The sequence below is a fragment of the Mauremys mutica genome, chromosome 2 (assembly GCF_020497125.1).
Source record: "Mauremys mutica isolate MM-2020 ecotype Southern chromosome 2, ASM2049712v1, whole genome shotgun sequence".
Lineage (NCBI taxonomy): Eukaryota > Metazoa > Chordata > Testudines > Geoemydidae > Mauremys > Mauremys mutica.
Genome location: NC_059073.1, coordinates 119,662,340 through 119,676,691, shown reverse-complemented (window position 1 = coordinate 119,676,691; position 14,352 = coordinate 119,662,340). Strand labels below are relative to the sequence as shown.

Sequence of the window (14,352 nt, the reverse complement as noted above, 5' to 3'; positions counted from 1 at the left end):
AAGAAGCTCAGGCCCTTAGATACTATATTATTTGGGACTGATACAGATATTCTATAAACTTGACTTTGCTAATACTACATAGCTCCTGTTTGGCACTTACCTATAAGGTATTCCACCCAGAACTGGTCCTTTTCAGGATTGTAAGGCCGGTTGAAGTCAATTTGGATAAGGAAAGGCTGTCCACGGCGTACAATCAACTTAGGGTGGTAGTACTTGTCAGTATGGTGCTCCTGCTTGTTAACATCCCGGTCACCCTTGAACATGTGAACTTCATTAACTTCCAAAAAATCTATGTAGACACACAAAGGGGGGGAAAAATCAATTTCTTTGTTTCATACTGATATCATACCACTTATGGGCTCTGATCCTGCTCACTCACTCACATTGAGTAGTACTTGGTAATAGCCCCACTGAAGTGGAGAGGAAAATTAATATCTGATTGAGTTTTATACCCATTTGGCACATGTGTAAATGTCTTTGTAGGGTTCAAGAGAGAGGAGAATCAGGCCCCTTATGTGAAATGAGTTATATAATAATCCAGTGCTCTAGGGATGAATCAGGGCTGTGTCACAAGTGAGGCTGTTGACTATATCGGTTCCCTGCCTCATTGGTTGCAGAAGCTTGAAGGTGCATAGTGCAGGAGGCTAGGGATTGCAGGATGAGAAGCGGGGTGTGGCAGGGGCAATGGCCCCTTCCCCTCTGTGGCCCCACCACTGCTCCTCCTCTTCCCTGAGGCCCCACCTATACTCAAGCCGGAAGCTGGAGCTGGGTTGGGGAGCCCAGGCCCACTACCTGCCCGGAGGGGGGAGGTCCGACAGCTAGCCCCTGGCCTGTGTCCTCGCTGCCTATGTCCCCAGTCCAGGGCAGGTTGAGGGTCCATGGCTCCCCATAGCTGCCCATGCAGCTCTTACCCCAACCTGGATCCGGCTTCCGCCCTGGGGGTGGGGCCTTGGGGGCAGAAGAGCCACAGCCGGGCCATGTACATACGGATAGTATTTAAGGAGTTGTGTTTCTATGCTGAAAATTGGGTCCTTAAGGTCTTGGAGTTAAGGTAGCTCACCAAAAGATGACATGTCTCGGACATCTTCCCTTCAGGCAGCAGGTAATAGACACCTATCTCCCTCTCTGGTTATTTGAGTATTGAATGCCTCACAATGTATGCCTATTGGAGCCTGGGGAGGGGTTAAGGATTGTAAAATATACAAGAGAGAAATAAACAGGCTCTGTGTGTCCTATTTATGAATAAACACAAAGGACTGGTATGGAATATCTTGGGGTGGAAGGAAACACATAGGATCCTTCATCTAGGAGGCAAACTGGCAGCATGCATGTCTAATGAAAGGAAAGTCACAGCCAACCTGGCTGTAAAGTGCTGCAAGGATTTTGGGTAAGCAATATTCTACAAGACATGAGAGGATCTTGTTAATTAAGTCTAGGCTCTAGAATGTTTGTTGTGATTTTGTGTGTAACTATTTGTTTCCAATACTACTTCTTGCTAACACTTGAATCTCTAGGCTTTTTTACATAAACTTACACTTGATTTCACTGTAAACATATCTAAGTGCTGTGATTTAAGCAGAGCGGTGATGTGAGGTGGAACTGACAGAGCTGGGGTGTACTGTTTCTGTGGAAGCAGTGAATCTGTGAATACTGTGTGTGTCCAAAGGAACAGGGGCTGGATACTTCAGGGAGACAGAGGGCTGGGAGTTTGGGATGTGCCAATTGCTAGTCTGTAGAGTAACAGTAGGGTCTGTGAGGCTTAGAGGGCACTGCTTGCGTTGCCCGGGGCTGGTGGAATTGGGGAGCTCATCCATGGCAGATACAGAAAAGGCTTCCTCACACTAAGGGCAGGTGGTAGCAAGGTGCCTCACACCCCTGGGTATCCTCGGGAACCATCCCAGAAGAGCCATTCTCCAGAACTTGGGTTGAAGGAAAAGGCTGGCTACATAGGGAAGTAGACTTCCTCCTCCTGGTGCTCAAGGTATGAGCACCTGGATACTGGGCTCTTCTGAGCAGATGTCACAACACCACAAAGTAAATATCACATCACAACAAAACAAGGTTGCCCAGCCTGAGCTTGCTGAAAGTCAAGCTCCTTTGTCAAATTGGAACAGGGATGGTTCAAGTGGATTAGGAATTCAACCTGAGCCCTGCACTACTCAAATTTTCTAATGATCAGAGTGCTTGTTCTTGGCACAGCAGCGAGATGGTCTCCTTTGCTTAATTTCCATCCAAGAAGTTTGAAAATTGCCTCTGTTTTGGGTCCCCAACTTGAGACACCTTGGTCCAACTGAAGGCATGGGTGTTGCATGTGGTCAGCACTTCTGAAGGGCAGGCCAAAGGTGGACCCTAAATTGGGGATCCAAAAACGTATGTATCCAGAATCAGAGGCCACATCTGAACATTTTGTCCCTGCTTCTTTTGACCCATTTGCTTGGTTCACGGGGCAAAAATTCACTATAAACAATACTAACTTAATTAAATCATCTTCTCAGGTAATTATATCACACCTATCACTGGGATACCTGAACTCCTTGCAGAAAATGTTCATGCTATTATCGCAAATTGGCTCACAGCAGTAGTTTGTTCCTAAAATGAGCCCTGGGCTAGAACAGCTGCAGCACTCACATATACAGATGTATCTATCCTAAAACATTGGTGATCCTGATAATTATAACAATGCATCTGAGTGGTGACCCTTTGGGCACAATACATTAGAAATTTTCCCATACCTGGATGAAATCCCAATAGCTGAAGTTAAGAGACTTAAGGTGGTCTCATGAATGATGCAGGTACATAATGCATACTGGAGACAATCCTATTGTCTCTGAATTAAATTTTAATTCAGCAACACAGAGAATTGTGGTTACCCAGTTGCGGGGGTGGAGGGGAAATCTACTGCCTCAGATGCTATCCTATTGGCCTATTATGGGAACACTTTAGTAAGGCATATCTCTGAGTGCACCAGAGTGGAACATACTGGTAGCAGTCAGAGGGTTAATCCTATCGCTATGGTAAAACTATGTAACAAGCTGTTTCCCCATCTTAATTTTCACCATGCTTCACAACACGTATCCCCCACTGAGCACTTCCATTCAGTTATGCTGTGATCTGAACTTGCATCATTCTGTTGCCAGTTGTATGAGTCAACTTTTCAAGAGCTCCTTCTGTTCTATCTAAAGCACCACTGTGAGAGGGAGCTTACTAGGACTTTATGACATAGGAATCCATATAAATACCTATTTAAGCTCCCATAAAGCTAATATTTTTTCTGTCCAATTTGCCTTCTATGGCTTGCTTGCTTTCAACATTCGCGCTGACAGAATCCTCTGTATTTTCCTTAGAAGGCAGATACCCTAAGTATATTGGCTTGTTATGCACTCAGCATTTTCCTTTTATATGGCTAGTGCCCTGCAACACAGGCGCTGACTCCATGGGGGGAGCTGGCTGCCAGTAGGTACTAAGCACCCATGGAAAAAATGTAGTGGGTGCTTAGTACCTACTGGCAGCCAGCTCCCCTCTTCCCCCCCAGCGCCTCCCGTCTGCCAGCAGCCCCGCTGATCAGCGCCTCCCCTTCCTCCCAGCTCCTCCTGCCCACTGCAATCAGCTGTTCCATGGTGTGCAGGAGTCTCTGGGAGAGAGAGGGAGGAGAAGGGATGGTGCGCGCTCGGGGGAGGGGTCGGAACTGGGCAGGAAGAGGTGGGGCAGAGGTAGAGGGGGTGGGAAGAGACAGGGCACCAGGACATGGAAGAAGATGGTGCCTGTGCCCTGCAAGATCTTTGCAAAAACTTGGGCAGGTTCATTCCTGTGTCTATACTGCAGGCATAGGCCTTGGCACAGAGCCCCAGCAGCAGAAAGTCTGACAGGAAGGGCAATTTCAGCTGTGGAGAATGGTAGCAGCCTAGAGAGGAAGATGAGGGGGGACCAGCTCAGCTCAACAAGTGGACAGTGCTAGTCAGGAGGGTATGTGGCTGGGGCAGCTGGAGGATATGCTGATAAGCTTATCCCTGCTGTAGCTTCCTCTGGTTCTGGAGCCTCTGGTGAAATTTAAAGCTGCTCCCCCACCCCCTTCTGAAACTCCTTTGGGTTCCCCCTCTCCTGCCCTATCCTCCCTCAGGGATATCTCCCAGGCAGGGATGAAGCATTTTTGTAAACATACAGCTTTAAATTAAGCTAGTGAATGGCCTGTGCAGCCATTTATTGCTAGAGCAGAGTGAAATTTTGATTTCCTATATAGATGACAATGGGTTAACTGTCATTGTTAGACTGTCTGATGACAAGACAGAAAAATTGGGGGGTTATCTGGGGTTGTTTTGTGACTTGTGATAAACGGCCAATAATTAAAGTAGTTCCTTCCAGTAAAAACTGATTTTTGCCAAGCTAGTCTGAAAGCTGTATGTATTGTAACTTGACGGAGCTGAAGGTCAAAGTTCAAGTTCAGCTTGCAGCCATGTCTGGTCCCAAATCCTGCCGCCAAGCTGAAAGTAGAGCAGCATCAGTGCCTAGTCACTAGAGTGCCTGGCTAGGGGTCTGAAGATCAGTGTTCTATTTCTGAGTGCCACTAATTCCCTGTCTCACTCCTGTGTGTCAGTTTCCTCTTCTGAGAAATACGGTTAATAACACCCACCTTGGTAGAGTGGTTTGAGATGCTTGGGTGAAAGGCACTATATAAAAGATGTGACTTTTGTTAAAAAAAATCAAGCTCACCCAACCCCTTAAAGTCCATTTGGTGGTTGTTCTAAAGCAAACACCCCATAGCACAGAACATTAGCAGTAAGTGGTTCCAGTTACTACAACTCAACTTAAAAATGTTTGACATAAAGAGCAGGGCTTTACCTCACCACTACCCCATATAAGGAAGTTTTGTCTTCCTTCTTTCCACCCTGGATGTGCCTGCCCTTGCAAAAAGATCGTGGACCAGATCCTCAGTTGGCATAAACTAATGTAGTTTGAATGTGGCTGCAGCTATGCCAGTTTACACCAGCTTCAACAGCGCTATGCCAGTTCACACCAGCTGAAGATCTGGCCCTCTCTTTTGTAGACCTTTAACAAAGGTGGCTTTGGGGAAACTGAGGCCCAGAGACATGTAAGTGGCTCTCGCAAGGTCACCCAGCAAGTCAGTGACAGAGTCAGGAATTAGGCTTCAATGGAGCTATGCACATTTGCACCATCTGGGTATCTGATCCAGAATTTTCTTAAGCTTTCTGTGGGTGCTTTTGAATATGGAGTACCAGAACTGAACCTTAGACAGAAAATAGGTCCATTTCATCCATTGATGTTAATGGAGTAACACACAGGATATATTTAAACTAATGTTTCATTGTCATTTCATGAAATAACTGGCAAGATGAATACGCTTCCTCGAATAGTCTATTTTAAACTACAGAAACAAAGTTCTGAGAATTATAATTAAAGAAATATTCTCCAGCTGACATTTCCTGCTGAGATCAGGGTCATATAGACCTAGCCTGTTTGAAAAATACCAGAGACACTTGTGGTTACAGTTAGATAAATGCCTATGCAAAAATGGCATCTTCTCTTGCCACTATATACACAGGGAACAGACTTAAGTTATATTAGCTAACTTCATAACAAAACCATCCCCTCACCCCCTCACCACTCCTGCTAGCATCAATGCAGCTATGAAAGAATGGGCTGGATTCTATTCCACCTTACACACCCTCAGTCAAAAGGTCAACAGGATCTGCCTGGAGGATCTTTATAACTGGTCAGTATCGGACCCCTTGATGATCAGCTGTCAGCATGAGTTTCCAGTGCTGAACTAGGAGAAAAAAACCACACCTATCTTTCATTTTAGGAATTTGTAAGCTAATGTTTGCACTTTCCATTGAAGACTACAGCTGGGTAAGCAGGTGTGGCTCTGTTCTAAACTGACTGTGCTCCCTTACAATCATGTTGCATTGGCTTGGAATGCATTATATAAATTGCCACATATTATAATTTGATGAACAAATGTGATATGTAAGTAATTAGGGGCTAAAACAGACCACTGTACAGTGCTCAAGTAAATCAGCTTTGCACAGAGGTTCTTCTTGGAAGCAGGGAGACACAGATAGGGTGACCAGACAGCAAATGTGAAAAATCAGGACAGGGGGTGGTGGGTAATAGGAGCCTATATACGAAAAAGACCCCATAATCGGGACTGTCCCTATAAAATCAGGACATATGGTCACCCTAGGCACAGAATCCAGCCTGCCCTCACTGTGGGTGAAAGACTTGTGGTCAGAGGATCTGTGGAGTAGCAGATTCAGAGTTCACGCACTCATCCCTCACCCATTTTGCCCCAAGTCTCCCTTTCCTATCCTGGCACAAAAGTGGGGAGATAGGAGATGCTCTGCCGGGCAAGTGCAGTCCCCATTCATGACCTTCCTGCACCTGAGAGCCCTACCATGAGCTACTTCCTATGTCACTGATCCCCTCTGCATCCCTCATTGCTCAGGCCACTGAATAAAAATAAGTGTAGGCCCTCACAGTTGCATTAATGAAGGCCATGTACCTGATTTATTCCTTTTATTCCTTCATCAATCAGGTACTGATTGATGAAGCTGTTTAAGTGTAGTTAAGGACTCACAAGTAAATCATAAAGATGCCGGGCTGAAAGGGGTCTCAAGCACTCATCTAGTCCAGCCCCTGCACAGAGGCAGGACCACGTATTCCTTAAGACCATCCCCGACAGGTAATTGTCCAACCCATTCTTAAAAACCTCTGATGATGGGGATTCCACAACCTCCCTTGGAAGCCTATTCAGAGCTTAACTAGCCTTACAGTTACAAAGTTTTTTCTAACATCTAAACTAAATCTCCCTCCTGCAGATTAAGCCAATTACCACTTGTCCTACCTTCAGTAATTATAGAGAACAAATTGATCACTGTCCTCTTTATAACAGCCCCTAACATATTTGAAGACTCATCAAGTCCTGCTCAGTCTTCTTTTCTCAGAGGTAAATATGCCCAGTTTTCTTAACTTTTCCTCATAGATCAGGTTTTCTAACCTTTTTATCATATTTGTTGATCTCCTCTGGACTCTCTCCAATATGTGCACATCTTTCTTAAAGTGTGGTGCCCAGACCTGGACACAGTACTCCAGCTGAGGCTTAACCAGTGCCAAGAAGAGCGAGACAATTGCCTCCCCTGTCTTACATATGACATTCCTGTTAATATACCGGTACACCAAGGATTAGCTTGACTTATTTATTTATTTTTGCTACTGCATCATATTGTTGACTCATATTCAATTTGTGGTCCATTATAACTCCCAGCTCCTGTTCAGTAGTACAAGTACCTAACCAGCAATTTCCCATTTTGCAGTTGTGACTTTCATTTTTATAGTGTAGTACTTTACATTTGTCTTGATTTAATTTCATTTTGTTAATTTCAGACCAATTCTCCAATTTGTCTAGGCCATTTTCAAGTCTAATCCTGTCTTCCAAAGTGTTTGCGACCCCTCCCAATTTGGTGTCATCCACAAATTTCATATTTTCCACTCTATTATCCAGATCATTAATGGAAATATTGACTAGTACCAGACACACTGATCCCCATGACAATACACCTTCCTGGTTTGACAGAGAACCATTGATAGCTAATTTTTGAGTATGATCTTCCAAGCAGTTATGCACCTACCTTACAGTAATTTCATCTAGACCATATTTCCCTTTTTTGTTTATAAGATTGTCATACGGGACTGAGTCAACAGCCTTACTAAAGATCAAGATAAATCACATCTACAGTTTCCCCCCATCCACTGGGCAAGTAACTGTGTCAAAGAAGTAAAATAGGTTGGCATGATTTGTTCTTGACAAATCCATGCTGGCTATTCCTTATAACTTTATTAATCCTCCAAGTGCTTACATATTGTTTAACAATTTGTCCAGTATCTTTCCAAATATCAAAGTTGGGCTGACTGGTCTATAATTCCCAAGGTCTTCTTTGTTGCCCTTTTTAAAAGAGAAGTACTATGTTTGCCCAGTCCTCTGGGACCTCACCAGCCCTTCAGGAGTTCTCAAAGATAATGGTTCCAAGTTCCTTAAGCACCCTAGGCTGAATTTCATCAGGCCATACTGACTTGAATACATCTAACCCACGTAAGTTATTTTTAAACTTCTCCTTTCCCTATTTTGCTGTGCATTCCTTCCCCCTTGTTATTAATATTAATTGTTTTATGTATCTGGTCGCAAGTAACCTTTTTGGTGAAGACTGAAGCAAAAATAGGTGTTAAACACCTCAGCCTTCTTGGCGTTGTCTGTTATTAGCTCTTGTTCCCCCACTAAGTAGAAGGGCTATACTTTACTTTGTCTTTCTCTTACTCCTAATGTATTTATAGAACCCTCTTCTTATTGTAATGTATTGCCCTTGCTAGATGTAATTCATTTTGTGCCTTAGCCTTTCTGATTTTGCTACTACATACTTGTGCTATTCTTTTATACTCATATGAATAAGGGTTGCAGAAGTATGTCCTTGTCTTTTCTCATCATCAGCTGTATGCTGCGTTGTGGGAAACCAATCTAGAACAAATCAGAGAGGGAAATGTCTGTTTGATGTAAAAATGCTCAACATATTTCTTACTACAGCCCTTATGGAAAAGTCCAGTGGAATTTAAAAGGGATGAAACTTTTGTAGCAGTTACTCAAGAAGCCTATAGAATTAAACAAAGAATAGTAACCTTGTTCTAGAGTTTTTAAAACTGCTGATTGATCTAATAGGGAATTGTATCCTTTCTGTGGACAGAGTTATGACAAACGTTGGGGTTTAAAATTGTATATAAAGAAAGTTTATCATAACCCCACCCACAGAGAGGATACATGATAAACATTATCTATATAGGATTTTAAACGCCACCCATAAAAAGGATACAATTTCTGATCAGAATGATCAGAAGGTTTAAAAACTCTAGAGCAAGGTTACTATTCTCTATTTAATTCTACGTGACTTTTCCATTTGGGAATCCTGAGTTCTCCATCTCCCACTCTAGTTTGCTCTAGATCATTTTCTTACAGGCAGAGGCATACAGCCAATGGTGAACTAACAGAGCCCTGGTGGGGGAGGACAATATTTTGTCAGAGCCAAAGCACATTTTTTTCCTCGTGCCTGGAACATCTGCTCACCTCACTCCCTCAGATTTACCAACACTCCATTTATAACAACGCTAACAAGATCATCATTAACTTATGTGAGGAAATCTCCTTAGTTTCCAGTTATGCAAAGCTGCAATCTCATGGCATCTCCTCAATTCCCTCCCAATGCAGGAACACTCCACATAAAAGTGCAGTGCCCCCTATTGACAGAAATTACATGTGGGACTTCTGTGGAGTTGGAGGAAGAGTGGAATGTGATGCATCTTTGTCTCAGCACTCCGATTCCTCTGACAAAATTTGGGACCATTCAGTGGGGAGTTTACTTCTATTTTCACCCTGCTTTCAGAAATAAGAGGCCAGGTCACTCCTTCCGTTATTTTCAGACTAGCACCTTCAAGAAACTAAAAAGGAAATTCAACCTATAGCTCCAGTATCTGTTTGCTTCTTCTCAGGTCTTTATGAAGCTTGTGTCAAAGTGCAGCGATCTATGCCTGCAGAATTTTCCCCATACACACTTTCAACATCAAAAGTGTTTAAAATTAACAACTGTACATTGACCGTGTGCAGCTGACCTGTGCCTTTACAACAAAAGTTGTTGTTGTGTTAGTTGCAATGGCCAAAATATCTGCAAGGCTCCTGGTAATTGTATGCTTTAGACATCAGCATTAATAGAAAATAAAACTAGGAAAGGGATACAATAAAAAGCACAGGGATGTTTAGAGCTTTCTACAGACCCCCTTGAACAGCTGAACCTCTTTGTTCAAAACAGAGAGCAAGCAGCGGAGGGACAGCCTTGAAGCAAAATCCTCTTGATTGGCAGACATCAGTGTTGGACCAGATGTTCAAGGCAAGCTCATTTCATGTGCAAGAAGGAGCAATTTGATGACTTAAAACATTTATAAAGGAAGAATTTAAACTTTCATGGCAACACATTAGCACAAGTTAAGGTGCTTTGTCAATAAAAAAAATAGCCTTCAAACTTCATGACTTCCTAAAGAACAAGACAGAAATGGCTCCAAACTAGAAGAATTGTGGGGACTTTATTGATTTGAATCTCAGGTAGTTCCAGTCACAAAGGCACGGCTCATTGGTAAGTCTTTGGATGGTGCAAAGGAGGGTGCGCTGGGTGTTTCCTGTCCAGTGCTAGTAAGAGTGGACACAAGTAAGGATAAGTATTGAGCATATCTTCCACAACTGAGCACCAGGAAGTTTCAAGCCCCCCAGACAGGTTTCTGCTGAACTCACCTAGGTAAAAAAGGGGCATGATATGGATGAAGAATGAGTGTGTCTGGAGAGATATGGATGTCAGTCTCTAATTCTTAGCTGGTTAATAAAGCACTCAGCTATTAGCCCACCATAAAGCCTTATTCCTCCCACTAAGTAGGAGTAACTTGGCAAGCAGAGCAAAGGAAGGATGGTCCCGTGGGCAGGGTGCTGACCTGAGAGCTACAAGTTCAATCTTCCTCTACCACAAACTTCATGTATTACCTTGTATAAGTCACTTAGTCCCCCTTTTGTAAAATGGGAATAATAGCACTTCCTATGTCACAGAGGTGCTGTGAATATAAAATCCTTTGGTTACTGTGAGGTGCTCAGATATTGTGGTAGCATAGGCATGGAAGCAGCTTAGGCAGAAAGCACGCTCATTGACGCAGGCCTCAGCTCCCCGGCACGTCCTGTCCTGCTGGCAAATTCTTACCTTGTGCTTGTCTGCACAACACTGCACCTGCTCTGTGCAGCAAGCACCAATCCCAAAATGCAATACTCAGCCAGAGTTGTGTGTAAAACATGTTGGTCTAGAAAAATAAGAGGCCAGGTAATTCCTTCTGTTATTTCTGAAAATGGGGTGAAAACAGCAGCAATTCCTCCCTCCCCCACAGTCACCATCACACACCCTGCAGATCCTTTTCAAAGTGTATTTTCCCGGCTATGCTGACTGCATTTTCCTCGGTTCTGCTGGAATAATATTGCTACGGGATAATGTGGGGCAAACGAGTCCCCTCAGAAGCAGTGAATCTTTCCAGGCAGATTCTCCCCTTCAGCACATTATGATACAAAAGAACCTCTACACTTATCTATTTAAAGGCAGAGTTCTAGGCCATCAACTTCCTTGCCTTGTACATTAATAATCTCTTGGCCTGCCAGCGAGGCAGGAGGCAGACATTTCAGACTACTCACCACCTTTTACTTGCCTGAAAGCTTTAATTTTGTTGGTGGAAAACATCCATAAAAATCTCCCCCAACTCTACCCTTATACATGGGTTCTGATCCAAAGCTCTTCAAAAGTCAGTGGGAGTCTTTCCATTGACTTCAACGGGCTTTGGTTCGGGGCCACAACACAACTTCTCTAATCTTCCTCTCAGGCGTCTAAAGACCTTAGGCTTCCCTGATTTTACTAATGTTTCTCCTTTGAGATCCTATGTATTCACGGTAGTCTGAGCTGGACCTTCCTATGTCGTGTTGCACTGTGCTACATTATATCAAAACACAAACCAACATACAACAGCAAGGATGTTTGAAAAGCATAGCCCGTGGTTCCACTCTTAACACGACAGTTGCTTGCCCATTTTTAAAAGTGATGTTTATTAAAGAAACATTTATGTATTAGGATGAGAAGGGTGGGTGAATTTGTGGCTAAGGCATGGGTTTAGGGTGAAGGAAATCAAGGCTACACAGTCTTCAAGTGCAACTAAAGCTCTCCATTCCTCAGTTTCTTCATCTGTAAAATGGGGATATTACTGCTTACCCACTTTTGTTATGTGCTTTGAGATCCTTGGCTGAAAATTGTTATAGGAGTTTCATGTATTATTATATCATACTGCCCTGGTTGCTCTGTAGAACTAGCTCACCTATTAATTTCTAATAATGTTTGTTATAAATTTAGCCTCTTAGGCTAGCTAGTGAATCATTCACGCGTCAATCCTGATTTCTTTAAATGTATGTTATTTATAAGTATTATTTTCATATTATTTTCAGCTGGCATGTGAACCTGTTTGTTCCAAAGACTTAGAATTGTTACTCAATGTTGTTTGACATTCAAGTCACATGATATCAGTTCTGATCCCTGATTGTAAGCTCTGAAGCATAACAAGCAATTTCTGGTAATTTTAAAGACTAATTCAAGATTTGCAAACATTTTCAGAAATAACCCGCAATCATCTGAATGCTTTTGAACAACAAATAATATGATCCCCACAAGTCACAATGAACTGAACTCAGTGTTATAGTTGTCAAAATATTCCTGAATCTGCCTCCTCCATCTACTATTTGACATGGTCAACCTGGGGCAGTCCACTTAATTTCTCTGTGCATCAGCTTCTCTGCCTGCAAGACAGAACTTCCTTTCCTCTTTCTGAGGGATGGTCATTGGTTAAACCCTATAAAGGCCTTTGAGATCCTCAAATGAAAGGAGCTACAGAAGTACAACAAATTATCATTACCTACCTTTGTTATTACAAGTGTTTTTATTTTACTTCGTAGACGTAAACAGATGTAGGTACTGGAAATATAGAAAGGGTTCAACTCTTAAAATGTGCAATACACTGTACCTTTCAGGTTAACTCCCCTAGGTACCAAAGCAGTCATCTCCATGACAGGGACCTCATCTTCTTCAGCATTGGAGATGTTTGCGGGGAGGGCTCTTCGGCCACTCAGGCTAGGGGGAATTGTTTTTTTCTTCTCTTTGTCAGCGTGCATTGGTTCAGACATTGTAACAGTGTTGCAATCCCCTAAAAGGAAAAAGGAGAGCAAGAGAAAAGAAAAGCGAGCTAGAGCCCCACGTCTAAGAGGGAGAAACAAATAACCGTGTGCAATGCCAATGAGCTCCACATTGTCAGTCTCACATAAATAAAACAAAGGCAGAAAGCATCAGTCTAACGATGGATTACAATCCCCTGAGGCTTGGAAGGTATTTTGTTATTGTCAAAACATATGATAAAGAGAAGAAAGAATAAACTCAAACACAAAAGGGTTTGTCTGGGAATAGCAAGAGTTTGAAACATTTGGGAGATTCCATGGGTTAGGATTAAATACATACATAACCCTCCAAAAAGGCATCACTGCAGATTAAGTGGTGAATTAATATCCCTGATGAGTGAATCTCACAAATTCTCTACCCTGATTTAATACACACACACACACACACACACACACACACACACACACACACACACACAAAGTATACTGCATCATGAGTCTGAAACACTATAAAGTGTTTGAAATGAATGCTATCATATTTTGTATAGGGCTTCTACATATTTTACACACACAAAATATCTGAAGATTTTCCCACAGACACACAGACAATAAAATCACCTCCCACACCCTGCAGGTTGCAAGAAAAAGGGGAGAAAAACTTTCCCTCCACTGACTTCTCTAGAGTAAATCAATTAAAGGGAAATTGCAAATATTGGATGATAAGAGATTTCTCTTTGAGGTAGCATAAAGCGGATTTCACATCGTGTGTGTGTGTGTGTGTGTGTGTACACGCATGCATGCATGCATGTGGCAATGACAAAAACACTGCAGCCTGCTCAGAAAAAAATACTCAATGCTGAGAACTCAGCTTCTTCCAAATACCCATTCAGGCAACATTTCAAAACGTGGCAATTATTTAATAGCATTAATCTTTTAAAGAAAGTGTTTAGCTAGCCAGGGTACCTTCTTTTCAGATGTTCTCTTTCCTGTTCCTGGTAGACTTTCTCAAGTGCAATGAAATCTGGAAATAGTTGGGGGCTCTTAAGTAACTGCATTATATCCCTTTTCCTTCCCCGCCCCCCCTGCGGGGCTGGGAGACTTCCCTTCTTGGCAAACCCTCCCCACACCACCTCCAGGCAGCAGCAACAGCTGCTGGAGCCTTGGGTGCCTCTCACTCTTCTGCCCCACCCCCACACATATACATCAGGAGGATTTCAATATACAATTTTCAGTGTATATGGTCAAAGAAGTTTTGCCAAAGCAGAACTCAGCAGCACCTCAAAGGGGGTGGGCGGGGAGGGGCAAAAGTAGTTATAAGCCACCTTTACGGCTCCACAGTCCTGGGGCTAATCCTGGTACCTCTCATTGCTGCTCAAAGTTCTGCCAGGTGCACAGCCCCCAAGGGGATATTATTCCATCTGGGGATTGCCAGATTATAAAGGGGCGTTCCCCTTTCCCTTAAGCATGCCCCTGAAGACAATGGCACAGATCCAGTCGTGCTAGCTGTATGCTACTTGGGCTTGCCACGCTCGGGAATTTCAGCCAGCTGGTTAAACTTGCTG

General features: G+C 43.2%; 1 protein-coding gene across 2 annotated transcripts in view; it reads right to left on the bottom strand.

The window, feature by feature from the left end:
• The window catches only part of F13A1 (coagulation factor XIII A chain), an 86,931-nt gene extending 73,065 nt beyond the window's left edge, over positions 1-13,866 (bottom strand). For both annotated transcript variants that reach the window (XM_045007774.1, XM_045007775.1), the window contains exons 1-3: positions 13,754-13,866; positions 12,643-12,822; positions 101-289 (exon numbers count right to left, since the gene is read on the bottom strand). In XM_045007774.1, the coding sequence (XP_044863709.1) occupies positions 101-289; positions 12,643-12,802 (349 nt within the window). In that variant the 5' untranslated portion in view covers positions 12,803-12,822; positions 13,754-13,866. The remainder of the gene's footprint in view (positions 1-100; positions 290-12,642; positions 12,823-13,753) is intronic.
• Positions 13,867-14,352: the final 486 nt, after the last annotated feature.